Below are 18,379 nucleotides of genomic sequence, written 5' to 3'. Positions count from 1 at the left end.
AGCAAATTCCAGAGCTCCCAGGTCAAGGAAAAAATATTGCGAGGAGCCAGAAAGAAACAATTCAAATATCAAGGAGCAACAGTCATGATCACACAAAACTTGGCAGCTTCTATGTTAAAGGATCAGAAGGGTTAGAATATAATATTCCAGAGGGCAAAGAAGTTAGGATTACAATCAAGAATTACCTACTTAGCAAAACTGAATAAAATTCTGCAGGAGAAAAAACTGGATATTCAGTGAAACAGAATTTTCAAGCATTCCTGATGAAAAGACCAGAGCTGAGTAGAAAATCTGACTTTCAAATACAAGACTCAAGAGGAGCATAAAAAGATAATCAAGGAAGAAATCATAAGGGATTCAATAAGTTTAAACTATTTACACATGAAGACAATACTTGTAAATCCTAAGATATTTCTCATTATTAGGGCAGCTAGAAAGAATAAAACACAGAGGACATGAGTGTGAGTTGGCTATTTGGGGATGATATCCAAAAAAAATATTAAGAGGTGAAAAAGAGGAATTCACTGGGATAAAGGGAAAGGAGAAGTAGAATGGAGTAAATTTTCTCACATAAAAGAGATATGAAAGAGCTTTTAAAGTGAAAAGGAAGATAATGGATATGGGGCAAGGGAAGTAACTTTCTCTCATTGGAATTGTCTTAAAGGGTAAATAGCATATACACTCAGTTGGGTATAGAAATCTATCTTATCCTACAAGAAAGTAGGATGGTAATGTGGATTAGAGAAGGTGGGCACTGATAGAAAGAAGGGGAGAATTGGGGGAAGGGTACTCAGAAGCAAAACACTTTTGATGATGGACAGGGTGAAAGGAGAAAGAGAATAGGACAAATGGGGGAAGTAGGATGAAAGAAAATACATAGCAATCATATCTGTGAAAAAAAAATTTACACCAAGTTTCTCTGATAAAGGCATCCCTTCTCAAATGTAGAGAGAACTGAGTCAAATTTCTAAGAATATAAGTCATTTCCCAATATTTAAATGGTCAGAAGCTAGGAACCAGTAGTTTTCAGATGAAGTAACCAACGCCATTTATATATGAAAGTGACAAATGTTGGAAGAGATATGGGGAAATTAAGACACTAATGCACTGTTGGAATTATGAACTTATTCAACCATTCTGGAGAGCAATTTGAAACTATGCCCAATGGGCTATAAAATCATGCATGTCCTTTTACCCAAAATACAAGGTCTCTATCACACAGAGATAGGCAACAAAAAGGGAAAGGACCTATATATACAAAAATATTTAGAACAGCTCTGTGATGGCAAAGAATTAGAAATTAAAAGGGTGCCCATTAATTGGGAACTGGGTAAACAAGTTGTAGTATATGATTGTGATGGAATATTATTATGCTATAAGAAATGACAAGCAGGTTAATTTCAGGAAAACTTGGAAGACTTACATGAACTGATATGAAGTAAAGTGAGCAGAACTATAACAGTGCACACAGTAAGAGCAGTATTGTATGATGACTAACTGCAAATGACAGCTATTCTTAGCCAAAACAAGTATCTAAGACAATTCTGAAGGACTTATGATGAAAAATGGTATCCATATGCAGAGAAAACTGATCAAGTCTGGGTGCAATTCAAAGCATATTTTCTAACTTTATTTTTTCTTTGGGTTTTGGGTCTATTTTCTTTTATAACATGACTACTACGGAAATATGTTTTGCATAACTACACATGTATAAGCTATATCAAATTGCTTGCCTTCTCAGCAAGGAGGGAGGGGAATAAGAGAGGGAGAGAATTTGGAACTCAAATTTTTCAAAAACAAATGTTAAAAATTGTTTTTAAATATGATTGGGTAAAAAATAAAGCATCAAATATATTTTATTTTTTATTTTATTTGTTTTATTCTGAACTTAAGAAATAAAGCAAATATTTCTCTAACAGTAGAATGGGGGAAAGATGATTGCACATGAAACTACAAATCCATGTACAGCTTGCTATTCCTTTTAAATATATAATAAAGTTGTCATGTAACTTTCTTTTTTCCCTTTTTTCTTCCCCCCTGCCCCCTAGAGATGGCTATCATTTGACACAAATATGTATATATAAATATATACTTGTTTTTTCAAATATATACTTGTAAAATCATTCTATACATATTTCTATTTATCAGTTCTTTATCTGGATGAGATAGTATCTTCCTTCATGGGTCCTTTGTAATTATTTTGGATATTCATAATAGTTAAAATGACAGTCATTCAAATTTGTTCTTAAAACAATATTGTTGTTACTGTATACAATGTTCTCTTGATTCTGCTCATTTTACCCTTCTTATTTCATGGGAGTCTATTTGTGTTTTTATAAGATCATTGAGTTCATCATTTCTATCCTGCTATCATATCTACCCTGGGCTGGGTTTGACTCAGGCCAGTCTCTTGGTAGTTTAGATACAAGGTTGACCAAAATGAGACTCCAGAATTTATTCAACAGTTAACAAAAAAGAGATTTACTTAAGCATAGCAGGGAAGAATAGAAGCCAAAAAAGAAAAGCATTAAGTTGATTCAACTGAGTGAAGCTCCCTTGCCAGAGTTTCCCACGGTGATCCACCAACCAATACTCCTCATAATGGCTATGCACTCAGGCTGAACTTTTACACCCCTTAGCCAAGTATCAAGGAATGTCTCAATATATTTTAAGAAAAAAAAAGTCAAATTTGCATGGGAGGAGCTAGAATATTGCTTCTACCACAGTATCAAAGGGATCGTTGCAGTATTTTCAACATGAGTAGTTCTATTATTATCTCCTTTTATACATTTCTACATCCACTTCAAAGTTCTAAGTCCCTTGAATTTCTCCCATGTGTGACAACCTTCTGAATACACAATATTCACAAGTTACTTAACATAGTTTCCATTATCCTTTTAGGTGGATATTCACTACGTCTCATAGAATTGGTCCAAAATATAATTAGTAAATAATACTGTCTCACATGATCACAGAAGTGCTATGTGGCATAAGTCTATGACATAACATGACATCAATTGTCTCTTCAGTCAGTAACAGTCTATACTCTCCTACCTAAATTAAACCCAGGAGTAAAGATACTACATAAATGAATCCCAAACAAATTAACCCAAATTAACTCCCAAGGGGGGGAAAGTGGTATGTTATAAAAAAATGTTTGACATAAAATACATGTTTGACATGAGAAATATTTGAAAATAATTATCTGGATTTTCTATTTTTAACATCTTGGTCTGAATAATTCTCTTATTATTTTTCTAATGTCAGACTAAAGTAATTTTAAAATATCAAATGGGAAAAACTTTTTATGGAGAGCTTTCTCTCATGATGATAAGGATAATAATTTATTTTTTAAATCAAATGTGTCTTAATTATTTTAATTTAAATTACTGCCTGGTATGTTTTATTCATAATGTTCATTCTATGTGATATGGAAAGGTTTTATAGCTCTTTTGCAAATATAACTTTTGAAATGGAACAAATAGTGAAGTTATACTGTTTTCAAAATGCCCAGATCCAGTTTGCTTTGGAAGACAGGATTGTTGCAAATAAAAGCTTAATCAGCTTCTGTGAAATCTCTAATTATTCCACTGCCCCCTGCTATATGCAGTAGTTCATCAGAGCAGTGAGTGTGTTTCTATACACTGTCCTCTTGAAAGGTGTCACATTTCTTGGAAGTATTAGTCATTTGAAAACAAGGTATTTACCTTTTCCCTGAAAATTATAATCAGATCTAATTTTTTCACACTAACTTTTGGTTAGTCTTTCACTAGAAATGGAAAATATCATTCATTTTTTTTCCTGATGAAATGTTATTTGTATAACAAGAATAATAACTTCTAAAGCAAATAACTTACTTCCCTTCTACTGTAACACACACCTCTGTGGGACCTCGACACTATTAAAAGAAAGCTTTTTAAATGACTGGTTTTAGGTCTTACAAATTCTCCATCAGAATTTCAGTAATTATCAAATTCCAAACTGTCATGGGGGTAGGTGGAAATAGGAGGTGGGTGTCCTTACATATTCCTCTTTAAAGAATTATACCTCTCACACACAATCCAATTAGAATAAAATGAAAACAAAAAAAAAAGAATAAAATGGTCTTTTATTTGGGTGCTAGAGAAGGTGACCAAGAGAGAAGACTTCCCTCTTGGTGAGGAGATAGCTTAGAGACAGACATCTTTTCTCCTCCCCTCTGTTGAGGGGAGGCCAAAGCTTTTATAGAGGGTGGATGGGGTGACTGACTATCTGACAATGGAGGGGTGGTGGTCCTGACTTCTAGAGCTATCTCTGTCCCCTGGCACTGCTCAGGCAGCAGCCACACCTAATGGGCTTATCTCCCTTACTTCTTAGGTGTGTCCATCCTTTAGCTTCTCAAGGAAAGTTACCCCACAACCATATGAAAACCAAGGATCTGGGTTCCATTTAGGAGTCACATTCCTTAGGGCTTAGTAGTTTAGATAATACTCTTCATTAGAACTCTACTACTTGCAGTCTGTTTTTATAACAATAACATTATCCAGGTGGCCAAGTAAAGGTTTCATCAAAATTAACCCCCAAGAAAGGGACCCACATGTACAAAAATATTTATAGCTGCTCTTTACGTGGTGGCAAGGAATTGGAAGTTGAGGGGGTGCCCATCAATTGGGGAATGGCTGGACAAGTTGTGGTATATGAATGTAATGGAATACTATTGTGCTGTAAGAAAAGATGAGCAGGAGGAGTTCAGAGAAACCTGGAGGGTCTTGCGTGGGCTGATGATGAGTGAGATGAGCAGAACTAGAAGAACATTGTACACAGTAACATCAAGATTGAGTGTTGATCTACTGTGATGGACTATTTTCTTCTCACCAATGCAATGGCACAGAAGAGTTCCAGGGAACTCGTGATGGAAGAGGATCTCCAAATCCAGGAAAAAAAAAAAAAAAAGAACTGCGGAGTATAGATGCTGAATGAACCATACTATTTCTTTTGGTTTTGGTGCTGTTGTTTTTTTCTATTTTGAGGTTTTCCATCATAGCTCTGATTTTTTTCTCTTATAACATGACTAATGCAGAAATAGGATTAATGTTATTATGTATATATATATATATATAACCTATATCAGATTACCTGCTGTCTAGGGGAGGGGGAGGGAGGGGAGGGAGGGAGAAAAATCTGAATTGTAAAGCTTGTATAAACAAAGGTTGAGAACTATCTTTACATGTAATGGAAAAAAAATACTTTATTAATTTAAAAAAAAAATTAAGCCCCAAGAATTTGGATTTAGGAGTATACTTCTTCAAAAATATTTTCAGCTATGCTCCTAACTTTGGATAATAAAATAAAATCAAGAGAATAGAGCTTAGTTTGGTGAAGAGCTTCTAATATCTGCAAATGAATATTTTCATTGCACATTCAATGTAGTAAATTACTGTGCTGTAAACAATGAACATCCTATATAGGCTCACACTATTTTTTTTAATGGATTTCAACCAGAACCATAATTAGCAATAATTGTTCCAAGAACAAACTTCACAAAATACATATAGGACATTCAGTTGGGAGTGAAGAGAAATCAGTGGAACCTTAGACCTCAGGCCATAAGGCTATGCAAGGAAAGAAAATGGGTACTGCACAACTAGCTGTCCCTTTCAAATGTACACACACACACACACACAAACACACACGCATGCACACACACATGCAAAATTATTCTAGACACTTCTATTTATCAGTTCTTTCTCTGGATGCAGATATCACCTTTCTTCATATGTCCATTAAAGTGAATTTGGGTATTTATAATAGTCAAAATAACTTACTTGCTCAGTCATGTTAGACATATTTCCACATTTGTCATGTTGTAAGTGTGGTAAAAATTATTTGTGGTAAAGATTAATATTGGAAGTTTTAGCTGAATCATTTGAGAGATTGTGCATGCTACTGAAGCGGCTATTGAAGGACCTCCCCTTTTGGGGAGGAACACGCGAGAACTCAAGGAACTTCCGGGATGCCAATTTAAAAGCTAGGGCAGAACCGGAAGTTCACGTTCTCTGGCTGTTAAACTTAGCTGTGGAGGCACACTGGTGAGGGGAGTTCGGAAACACGTGGTTGGTGTTCAGCCTTGAGTGTGCTGGCTCGCGGCCTGGCAGGCAGTTTGGGATTCGGTGAGTTTTATAAAGGAAAATCCTAAATTCCTATAAACCAGCTTAATCTCTGGGATCAAATAGACTAAGCTTAGATCTAAGACCATTCATCTGTATTTCTACTTCCCTCTTTCCCTAATTGGTTTCACCTTTTGTTATCTAATTCATTCTCAAGCAATAAAAACTAATCCCTCACAGATTAAAGCTCAGAGGCTCCTTTTTCTTAGGGGTCTGGGAGATATATATAAAAGGGAAAAGTTAAAGGGGGAGATTAATGCTTTATATATCCAATTTTGAGTCTCACCTAAGAGAAGAGTCAGAACAAAAGGGGGAACAAAACACAAGAAAGAAGAAACAACAAAAAACAAACAAACCAAAAAAAGCAACAAAGTGAAAATAGTCTGCTTTCAATCTGCACCCGGATTCCACAGTTCTTTTTCCTGTATATGAAGAGCATTTTCCTTCAGGAGTCTTTTGGCATAGTCTTTGATCATTGTATTGCTGAGAAGAGCTAAGTCTATCACAATTTATTATCACAAAATGTTATTGATACTGTATACAATGTACTCTTGTTTCTGCTCATTGCAGTCAGCATCAATTCATGTAAATCTTTCCAGGTTTTTCTGAAATCTGCCTGCTTATCATTTCTTTTATAAAAATAATATTCCATTACATCCATATACCACAACTCGTTTAGCCATTCCCCAGTTGATGGGCATCTCCTCAATTTTCAATTCTTTTCCACCACAAAAAAAAAGATCAGCTATAAATATGTTTGTACTTGTGGGTCCTTTTCCCTATTTTATGATCTCTTTGGGATATAGACAGTGGTATTGCTGGCTCAAAGGGTATACACAGTTTCATGGTATTTTAGGTATGGTTCCAAATTGCTCTCTAGAATTGTTAGATCCATTTATAGTTCCACCAACAGTGGAACTATAGTTTAGTTTAGTGTTATAATTTTCCGTTTTTGTCACTTTAGCCAATTGTGTGTGTGAGGTGTTAGATGGTACCTCAGAGTAGTTTTAATTTGTATTTCTCTAATCAGTAGTGATTGAGAACATTTTTTTTATATGGCTATAGATAGCTTTAATTTCTTGATCTGAAAACTGCCTGTTCATATCTTTTGACAATTTCTCAATTGGGGAATGACTTATATTCCTATATATTTGATTCAGGTCTCTATGTATTTTAGATATGAGGCCTTTATCACAGACACTGGCTGTGAAAATTGTTTCCTAGCTTTCTGATTTCCTTCTAATCTTTGCATTGGTTTTGATTGTGCAAAAACTTTTTAATTTAATGTAATAAAAATTATCTATTTTGCCTTTAATAACATTATCTCATCTTTGGTCATAAATTTTTTCCCTCTCCATAGATCTGACAAGTAAACTATTTCTTCCTGTTCTAATTTCCTTTGGTATCACCCTTTATGTCTAGATCATGGTACCCATTTTTACATTACTTTGGTGTATGGTATAAGATGTTGGTCTATACCTAGTTTCTGCCATACTATTTTACAGTTTTCCCAGCAGTTTTTGTCAAATAGTGAATTCTTATCCCAGAGGCTAGAGTACTTGGGTTTATCAAACAGGAGATTGCTACATTCATTTACTGCTCTGTTTTGTGTATCTGACCTAGTCCATTGATCCACACCTCTCTTTCTTGGCCAGTACCAAACAGTTTTGATGACTGCTGCTTTATAATATAGTTTTAGAGGGAGCAGCTAGGTGGTGCAATGGATAAAGCACCAGCCCTGGATTCAGGAGGACCTGAGTTCAAATCCAGCCTCAGACACTTGACTAGGACTAGCTGTGTGACCCTGGGCAAGTCACTTAACCCTCAATGCCTGGCAAAAAAACTCAAATAAAACACACACACACACACACAAAGACAAAAAAATCCAAAAACATAATATAGTTTTAGATCTGGTACAGCTAGGCCACCTTCATTTGCATTTTTTTCATTAATTCCCTTAATATTCTTGACCTTTTGTTCTTCCAGAAGAATTTTGTTATTATTTTTTCTAGCTCTATGAAATATTTTTGGTAGTTTGATTGATATGGCACTAAATAAGTAAATAAATTTAGGCAGAATTGTCATTTTTATTATATTAGCACAGCCTATCCATGAACAATTGATGTTTTTTTTCATTTGTTTAGATATGATTTTATTTGTGTGAAAAGTGTTTTGTAATTGTGTTCATATAGTTCCTGGATTTGTCTTGGCAGATAGACTCCCAAATATTTTATATTGTCTACAATTATTTTAAATGGAATTTTTCTTTCTAATTCTTGCTGCTGTGTGTTTTTGGTCATATATAGAAATTCTGATGATTTATGTGGCTTTATTTTATATCCTGCAACTTTGCTAAAGTTGTTAATTGTTTTAAGCAGTTTTTTAGTTTATTCTTTAGGATTCTCTAAGTATACTATCATATCATCTGCAAAGAGTGATAGTTTTGTTTCCTCCTTGCCAATTCTAATCCCTTCAATTTCTTTTTCTTCTCCTTGCTAAGGCTAACATTTCTAGTACAATACCGAACAGTAATGGTGATAATAGACATCCTTGTTTCACCTCTGATCTTATTGGGAATGCTTCTAATTTATCCCCATTACATACAATTCTCGTTGATCATTTTAGATAGATACTGTTTGTCATCTTAAGGAAAGCTCCACTTATTCCTATGTTCTCTATTGTTTTTAATAGGAATGGGTGCTGTATTTTGTCAAAAGCTTTCTCTGTATCTATTAAGCTAATCATATTGCTTGGGAAAAAATTGCCTCAGTTTACCCAAATAATTCGAGGAGACCACCAAGTCAAGCAGAGGCAGATTTATTCCATTCTCATGAGAATGGGCAACCCCATGCAAGGGATGAGGAGTGCATTAATGGGCTCATGAGTTGGGTTTTTATGGAAGTTTTGAGGGGAGGGTCCCCTGGTTCACAGGGTGAGCACACAATCTAAAATCCAATCCTGTCTCACCCAGGATGCATGTTCAGCTCATGATCAGGGTATGGATACATGTTTCAATAGTGAGGGGGAAGGGGAGGGGGAAATGGTCAAACCAAGGGAGGGGGAAAAGGGTGAAACCACTCCACCCATGTAAGGAGGGGGCAAGGGAAAAGAGGGGAGAGATGGTACCAGGAGCTGGTACCAGGAGTTAGGGCTTAGGAAAATAAAAGGGAAAGGTAAGATCTGGGTGGATCTGCACTAGCAGGAGACATCTTTCCTGTCTGGTCATAGAACAAGGGGTGGGGGGTAAAGGGTGTGTTGTAGCAATGGCATAGCTGGAAATAACAAGGACTGGGGGCTAGGAATGTAGGCAGGGAGAATTGGTACTAGGGTACATTAAGTTCAGTAAAGCAAGATACATGATTTCTGTTGTTAGCAATGGAATAGAACTTGAACAAAATAATCTGACTATAACAGGGACTGGGGGCTGGGTACTTTCCAGACCCCATCCTCAGAATCTGAACTGACTCAAGTCCACCTATCCCATACAATATGATTTTGGTTAGTTTTATTATTGATGTGGTCAGTTTTATTGATAGTTTTCCTAATATTGAACCAGCCCTGAATTCCTGGTATAAATCCCATCTGGTCATAGTGTATTATCCTGGTGATACATTGCTGTAATCTCTTTGATAATATTATATTTAGAATGTTTGCATCAATATTTATTAAGGAGATTGATCTATAATTTTCTTTCTCTGTTTTTGCTCTTCCTAGTTTACAATATTTTTCTCATAAAATGAATTTGGGGAGCAGCTAGGTGGCGCAGTGGATAGAGCACCAGCCCAAGAGTCAGGAGTACCTGAGTTCAAATCCAGCCTTAGCCACTTTAACACTTACTAGCTATGTGACCCTGGGCAAGACACTTAACCCCAATTGCCTCACTAAAAAAAAAAAATTAACTTAACCTAAAAGGAATTTGGTAAGATCCCTTCTTCACCTATTTTTACAAATAGTTTGTATAGTATTAGAATTAATTATTCTTTAAATGTTTGGTAGAATTCATTTGTAAACCCATCTGGCCCTGGAAATTTTTTCTAAGGGAGTTCATTGATAGCTTGTTCAATTTCTTTTTCTAAAATGGGCTTAAGAACTTTATTTCCTCTTCTGTTAATCTGGGCAGTTTATATTTTTGTAGATATTCATCCATTTCATTTTGAGTGTCAAATTTATTGGCATACGGTTGGGCAAAATAGCTCCTAATTATTTTTTAAATTTCCTCTTCATTGGTGGTAAAGTCACCCTTTTCATTTTTGATACTGGTTATTTGGTTTTCTTATTTCTTTTTTTAAATCACATTAATAAATTAATTAATAATTAATAAAGGTTTATCTATTTTATTTTTTTTCATAGAACCAGCTCTTAGTTTTATTTATTAATTCTTTAGCTTTCTTACTTTCAATTTTATTAATCTCTCCAGAATTTCCAGAATTTCTAATTTGGTATTTAACTGAGGATTTTTAATTTGTTCTTTTTCTAGCTTTTTTAGTTGCATGCCCACTTCATTGTTCTCTTCTTTCTCTATTTTATCAGATGAGAGTAAGGTTGAAACAATGCTCACCTCTCCCTTCTTTCCCTTTGTTGTAACGGGTCTTTTGTTCCTCTTCATGTGATGTGATTTCTGCCTTCACTTTCCTCTTCTCCAAGTATAATCCTTGTTGTCACCCTTTAAGGTTTTGGTTTTTTTAATATCATCACATCAGAATCAACTAGACCCACATCCTCTCTCCATGTGTACTCCTCCTATCTGTCCCAATAAAGACACAGTTCTCAAGGGTTATGAGTATCTTCTTCCCATGTAGGGATGTAAACATTTAAACCCTATTGAATAACATGTTTTTCCCTCATTTTACCTTTTTATGCTTCCCTTGTGTCTTGTAGATTGAATTCTCTATTCAGTTCTGGGCTTTTCATTAGGAAAATTTTAAAGTTTCCTATTTTGTTGAATGCACATCTTTTTGCCTGAAAAATTATGATTAATCTTGCTGGATAGTACATTCTTGGTTGTAATCCAAGTTCCTTCGACCTCCAGAATATCATATTCCAAGCCCTCTGATCCTTTAATGTTGAAGTTGCCAGGTCCTATGTGATCCTGATCGTTGCTCCTTGATTCTTTCTTTCTTTCTTTCTTTCTCTTTCTTTCTTTCTTTCTTTCTTTCTTTCTTTCTTTCTTTCTTTCTTTCTTTCTTTCTTTCTTTCTTTTTTGGTGAGGTAATTGGTGTTAAGTGACTTGCCCAGGGTCACACAGCTAGTAAGTGTTAAGTGTTAAGTGTCTGAGGCTGGATTTGAACTCAAGTCCACCTGACTCCAGGGCCAGTGCTCTATCCACTGAGCCATCTAGCTGCCCTGCTCCTTGATTCTTAAATTGCTTCTTTCTAGCTGATTCTAACCTATTTTCTTCATATTCTTTTCTGGGCCCATCTGCAATATCTGTTAAAAAATATATGTCTAGGGGCAGCTAGGTAGTACAGTGGATAGAGCACCGGCCCTGGAGTCAGGAGAACCTGAGTTCAAATGTGACCTCAGACACTTAACACTTACTAGCTGTGTTACCCTGGGCAAGTCACTTAACCACCAAATATATATATATATATATATATATGTCTTGATGGACCAGGTCTATGTGTTGTCTATATAGCTATAAAGCAATCTGAATAACAGGCATTTTCATCCTTGTTTTTTTCCAGTGTATTTAATTAGGTTGAGCCCTTTTAAGCAATTATACATTTTATTTAGGAGGCTTGGTAATAATATTTTATTTTAAGTACTAAAATGTCATTTTTTTAAAAAAATTTAATGTCATATTTTTAAAGGACCATCTTGGGGAACTCTTATTCTATAGGAAAGTCTTCTTCAATTTGATTCTGTGGTGGACTTCCTCCATAAAATGCCTTTAGACACCTTTTGTGTCTTTCTTTTTAATGCCTTCCTTGGTATTAATAATCAGCTGGTTGTTAAAGTGATCTCTGTTGTTATATCTTTCAAGGAATCTCACATGGTTTTGTTATATGCATAAGAGATGGCTTGTTGGAGGGGAACCTTCATTGTAGTGTATTAATCTACAAAAGTAATGATTTTTTATAGTCAACAAATATTAAGAAAAGTGGTATATCATGTACTCAATATAACTCAGTAAATTATGTGACTGTAAAGATGTAGTCATCTATAAAATACCATTTGTGAAAACTTGTCTGTTCACTCCTCAAATTTTAATCAAGGATGAGTTTGACATACATTGCTACAGACAAGGTCAGTTCCAGATCCAGAAACAGAATGAAATGAGACTCTCATAGAAAAGCAAATCATTAAGAAATGGAAATGGACTTTGCCACAGCATGAAAGGGTCATAAGCAAAGAGATAGTCATGATTCATTTGGGCACAGGTTACCTGTCTCTGTGTTGGCTGTGATGCACACTGTGTCAAGTAGGTTCAAGGTTAAGATTTTATTTCTATATTATACCTTTTTTCTCCCTACTTTTTTTTAACTAATTCTGATCATAACTCTGATTAGTCAGTGATCTGACTTTAAAGAGACATGTACTTCAAGAAATAGTCCTACATCAATAAAAAGTATTCCCAAGGAATACAAACTATATAACAAAATGCATTGGTATCCATGATAACAATTTCATTTAGAAGTATAAACAATGTAAATTAATTGTCACAACAAAAAGACAAAAAAGGTCAGAAAGTCCCTTAGTAAACAAGTATCTGACTTACTTGCCAAATGAAGAGACAGTTACCAAAGGGAAAAGTGAATAAGAATATAAACTCATTTGTAAAAACCTTACAAAGAAGCATAATGGACTATTAATAGTATCATCATAAATAAACTAGAAGATATCAAGAGTAAAATTCTTAAAGAAGACTTGACAAGATATCTTGCTGAGCAAATTCATCTAATGAGTATTTAAGAAGTTTTAAAAGAGGGAGAACAATAAAACAGAAGGAAATCAAAAATATTTGTAAAAGTCATTCTAACAAACTTTTCATCAAAAGCAGTGGAACTACCACACTTGGATGCTAATATCACAGTCCCCGATATTCTTATAGAGGTAGCAGTGGCACTAAAGAGAATAAAGGAGGAAATAGCTGTACTGGGCCACATGTCCATAGAAGAGACCCATGCTGGAGACAAAGTAATTTTGAGGGCATCGAGAGACCAATAGACAAAGTATCTGAATAAGAGGGAAATAAAAGTATGAGAAAAATATCAGATATTATAGTAATACTGAAAAGGGGAATCAAGAGAAATCAATAACTACTGACCTATACGTCATCTATACAGAATCATCAAGAGTCATGAATCAAGGTCATCTTCAAATATAGTATTTGTAGGAAACAAGTGGGTTTTTATAAGTGATTTTCAACAATTAGACATGTAATTACTATTTTATAATTAAGGGAAACACATAGAGGCAAAAATTGATTACAAAAGAAAGCATTTGATTCAACAAAATACAGACACAATTTTTTCATCATAGTCCCTGCCCTCAAGGACCTTACATTCTGAATGGTTCAACAACACGTACAGAAATCATATATATGAGATGCATATATACAAAATAAATAAAAGGTAGCCACAGAGAGAAACTAAAGCTAAGGCCTTGACATTTAAACTAGACCAATTTTTCCTAAAAGTCCCTGAGACTTGATTGGTACAAGAGACTGAGGCTTTGAGTAATAATCTGATGAGTCATACTGTACTATTATTGTTGAGAGTGGTCTAATGGAGCCAAGTTGGAGATACTTGCTACTGGGGAGTTCCATTACTTATGTAAGAGCTTACTGAAGAGTTACTCCTACAAAGACAATTAAATCAGTTAAAGGTCCTATATAGGGACTCTCCTTTGAACCTTTTTATATGGTTTAGATAAGAAGATGGCCCATAAAGTGAGTTCCCACTTCACCCAGTCCACTTATGTGTTGTGTACTCATGGAAAGATGGGACAGGAAGTAAAATTTCTAAGAGATGGATTTGGAACATAATGTTTTCTGATTGGAATTGCCCATTCAAGTGGTTTCAGACTTTAGCTATGTGCCTGCCTTGATATATATATGTGTGTGTGCAGGCAGATCAAATGATGATATCTGAACAAAAGATCCAAACATTAGTGGTCCTCTGGGCAAACATGACTGTCTATACTGTCACAAAAATGTCTAAGTCCGATGAAGGAAAAGAAACAGTGAAGTCTCCAAGCTGTAGAAAATAGGTTTATTGAGAGTAGGTACCAGTCTCACAATAAAGCCAGTTTCAGGTCTAGGACCCAAAGACCCTGAGTAGTATCACTCAGCTGCTTTTATACCCCTATGAGGCTTAAATGCTTATATACCTTACTATTTTTAGACAGACCCCTCCCAGAAACACCATTTACACTACACAGTTAAAGTGATGTATAATACAACAAATACTCATCGAATATTGGAAACCTCAGTCTTATGCAAAATTATGTAATCCAACTAGTGGATCTTACACCATAGTGTATCTTACATACAGTGTTAGAAACCACAGTTGAAAGAAAGGGTTGGTGAAATTCCATCAACGCCATCCACCTCCAAAGGTAACTTTTCTCAAGTTCTGATTGGTCCAGAGTAACTATTTTTAGTAGTTTACCTTTAAGCTGATTGGTGGATACATAACCACAGTGGATTAAACTAATAGTTTCATTATAACATATAGCATATACATAAACTCTACAAATACCTACCTTATTTATTCTATTATTATATGCATAAGCTACTGAGGAATATCACTAAAAAATACCTAAAAATATTAAATCACAATTTATAGGCTAAATACTGATTATCACCATAGTTAAATCTCTTATATCTAAGGGCTGGGTAAAATCTCACTCACATTATAAATAAGTTTTCTGCAGATGGGAGGAGGAAGCTTGGTACCTTTTATTTACCTTGCTATGTAGAGGATGATGAAACTATTTCACAGAGGAAATTTTGGGTACCTTCTGAAACAAGGTTTTTAAGGAAGTAATTGATCACCATCTTTTAAAGATTGTCCGTGTGTGTGTGTGTGTGTGTGTGTGTGTGTGTGTGTGTGTGTGTGTGTGTGTCGTGAACAAGACAGTAGAGATGGACAAGTGGGACCAAAAGTTAAATAGAAAAAGAATACAATGTATTCCTTTAGCAAATTTCAAAGTTTCTTTAATAACTCCAAGGTTCTCATGAAAACAAAAGCCCATCATTTTGATATTAACATTCTACAGGTGTTGCCATATGGCAGCAAGATGTGGAATACAACTGTCTCTGACAAATCTTAAATGAATATTACAGAGAACACTGAGAAGATGGACCATGGATGTGAACCCATTGTGGGGTTGGGGGTTCACTGAGTGTTTTGATGATAAAACTAATAAGAGATAGAGGCAATTTTGCAAATGATTTTTAAAAATTCAAATACATGAAAAACTTCAAAAACAAAATTAATCTATAATAAGAAGGGAAGCAGTTGGATGGGGAAAATCTTTGTATCTAACTTCTCAAATAAGGGTTTAGTATCTAAGATGTATAGAAAACTAACATATGTTATAGACCAAAAAACATTCCTCGATTTATAAATGGACATGTGATATGAGCAAAAGGTTCTTAAAAGAATTGCAAACTATTAATATCCATGTAAAAGAATACTCCAAATTATTAATAACAAGAGAAATGCAAATCCAGACAACCCTAAGACTTCACCTCACACTCAGAAAATTAGAAAAGATGACAGATGGAAATACTGTTGGAGGGTTTATAGAAGATAGGCACACTTGTACATTATTAGTGAAGCTATGAATCAATATAACCATTTTTAAAAGCAATTTAAAATTATGTAAAGTGACAAAAAATACCCATACACTTTGACCCAAAGATTCCACTACTAGTAATTCCCAGTAGTTCTACTACTCCAAGGAAGTCACCAATAAAAAGAAAGTCTTCATATACAACAAAATATTTATAACAACACTTTTTGTAATAAAAAAGAATTGGAAAGTAGATGATCGGGCTGCCATCTTGCTATCCCGTGTGTGTTCCCCTATCTTTGGCTCTTCTACCTGCGACCCCGCGAGTAACACCCCCAGTCATCTGTGCATCTCCGTTTCTGTTCCAGCAAGATGAAAGAAACGATTATGAACCAAGAGAAACTTGCCAAACTTCAGGCACAAGTGCACATTGGTGGGAAAGGAACTGCTCGGAGAAAGAAGAAGGTGGTTCATAGAACGGCTAGAGCCGATGATAGGAAACTTCAGTTTTCCTTAAAGAAACTAGGAGCAAACAATATCTCTGGTATTGAAGAGGTGAATATGTTTACCAACCAGGGAACAGTGATCCACTTTAACAATCCTAAAGTTCAAGCATCATTGGCAGCAAACACTTTCACTATTAAAGGCCATGCTGAGACAAAGCAGCTAACAGAAATGCTCCCCAGCATCTTAAATCAGTTTGGAGCTGACAGTCTGACTAGCTTAAGAATACTGGCAGAGGCTCTGCCCAAACAACCTGTTGATAGAAAAGCACCACTTGCCACTGGGGAGGATGATGATGATGAAGTTCCAGATCTCTTTGAGAATTTTGATGAGGCTTCTAAGAACGAGGCAAACTGAATTGAGTATCAACTTCTGAAAGTTAAGACTTGAAAGTTATATGGAGCTGCTCTTTTATATTGTGTGACTGCTTTTTCCCTTTTTTCTTTTCCTTTTTTTTTCTTTTTCTCTTTTTGGTTTTTGTTTACAGATCTAGAGAATTAGATCTCTAATATTTTGAAGCCTGTTTGGACATTGCAGCTCTTTTCATTTATTGCTTATACACAATTCATTCTTTGCAGCCTAACTATGCTGAACAAGCCTGGAATTAAAGTTTGAAAAAAGGTTAATAAAATCTTTACCTGATATACAGTTGACTTGGAAAAAAAAAGTAGATGATCACCAATTAGGAAATGGCTAAACAAATTGTGATACATTTATGTAAGGAAATATTAGTCAGTAGTCAAAGTGAATAACATTCCCTGCCTTCAAAGAATTTACAAATGGAAAAGGAAGACAACACATGAAAAATAACTGAAAAGGAGAGAGGGATGGAGGTATTTGACACTGGGGCATAGTGGAATAGTAATGGTCAGAGAAGTTCCAAGGTAATTCAGCCCGGTGAGAAATGAGATGACTGAGCTAAACAATTAGGTGGTTAAGTAGATACAGCTTCAGATCTGAGAGTCAGGAATATCTAAGTTCAAAACCTCAGATAGTTACTAGCTATTTCACCTTGAACCAATCTTTTAGTCACTTTTTGCCCCAGATTCCTGATCTATAAAATGAAAATAATAGCACTAACCTCCCAGGATTTTTATGAGGATGAAATGAGATAATTTGTAAAGTGCTTAACAGAGCGCCTGGAACATAGGAGGAAGAGGAGGAAGAAGAGTTGGAGTAGGAGTAAGAGGAGGAGGAGGAGGAGGAGGAAAAAGAAGAAGAGTTGGAGTAGGAGGAGGAGGAGGAGGAGGAGGAGGAGGAGGAAGAAGAAGAAGAGTTGGAGTAGGAGAAGGAGGAGGAGGAGGAGGAGCTGCAGTCTCTCCTTAAATGGAGATTTGGAGTATATTGTTCCATTCTTGGATCTTTGTCATCTTTTCTAATTTAGGGGTATGAGATGAAGTTTTAGGGTTGTTAAATGTTTTCTTTCTCAATTTTGTTTTTTAACTCGCTCATTATTACATATCATTATAGTCAGACTTCATCTAGGTCTATATCCTTTGCTTGGTTTTGCTATATTATTATTTTATGACATTATGGCCTACAAAGGACCAATTTAGTATTTATGCTTCCTACAAATATTTTTTTATGATTTCTTTACCCTAACACATGGACTAGAGACAGCTAGTACAGTGGATAAAGCATTGGACTTGGAGCCAGAAAGAAGTGGATATAAATATCACCTTAGACACTTACTAGTTATATAACTATGAACCAGGCACCATGGGTATCAATTTCACCATCTGTACAATGAGGGGGTCAGAATTAGTAGTCACTAAGGTAGGGATATGCTGGAGGCATCTCAAACCAGTTCACAAGAGCTAAATGTTAAATTTTCAGTGTGAGTATTTAGACCTCAGAAAATACTACTAACAAGGGCTTGATTTATTGTTTTGTTGATTGTCTAGATTTAAGTGGAGAATATAATAATAATGCAGATTAAACTGAAAAGTGTGACATGCAAACATCTTTTTTTCCAGAGAATTTATTGT

The 18,379-nt window shown here is 35.2% G+C and overlaps 1 protein-coding gene and 1 long non-coding RNA gene across 2 annotated transcripts in view; one reads left to right on the top strand and one right to left on the bottom strand.

Moving 5' to 3' along the window:
• Positions 1-18,379, bottom strand: part of LOC122736288 — a 230,642-nt gene that overhangs the window by 157,186 nt on the left and 55,077 nt on the right. The gene's annotated exons all lie outside the window — the stretch shown is intronic.
• On the top strand, positions 16,201-17,031 carry LOC122736287 (transcription factor BTF3-like). The gene has a single exon (XM_043978431.1). The coding sequence runs from the start codon at positions 16,260-16,262 to the stop codon at positions 16,746-16,748; it is 489 nt and encodes a 162-aa protein (XP_043834366.1). The 5' UTR covers positions 16,201-16,259; the 3' UTR covers positions 16,749-17,031.

The sequence above is a fragment of the Dromiciops gliroides genome, chromosome 1 (genome assembly GCF_019393635.1).
Source record: "Dromiciops gliroides isolate mDroGli1 chromosome 1, mDroGli1.pri, whole genome shotgun sequence".
In the NCBI taxonomy this organism is placed as follows: domain Eukaryota; kingdom Metazoa; phylum Chordata; class Mammalia; order Microbiotheria; family Microbiotheriidae; genus Dromiciops; species Dromiciops gliroides.
Note: the sequence above shows the minus strand (reverse complement) of the source record. Positions and strands in the feature narration are given on the sequence as shown.

Excerpts from the sequence above, each read along its gene's own strand:
- LOC122736287 (XM_043978431.1), top strand. The coding sequence starts at position 16,260 with ATGAAAGAAACGATTATGAACCAAGAGAAACTTGCCAAACTTCAGGCA.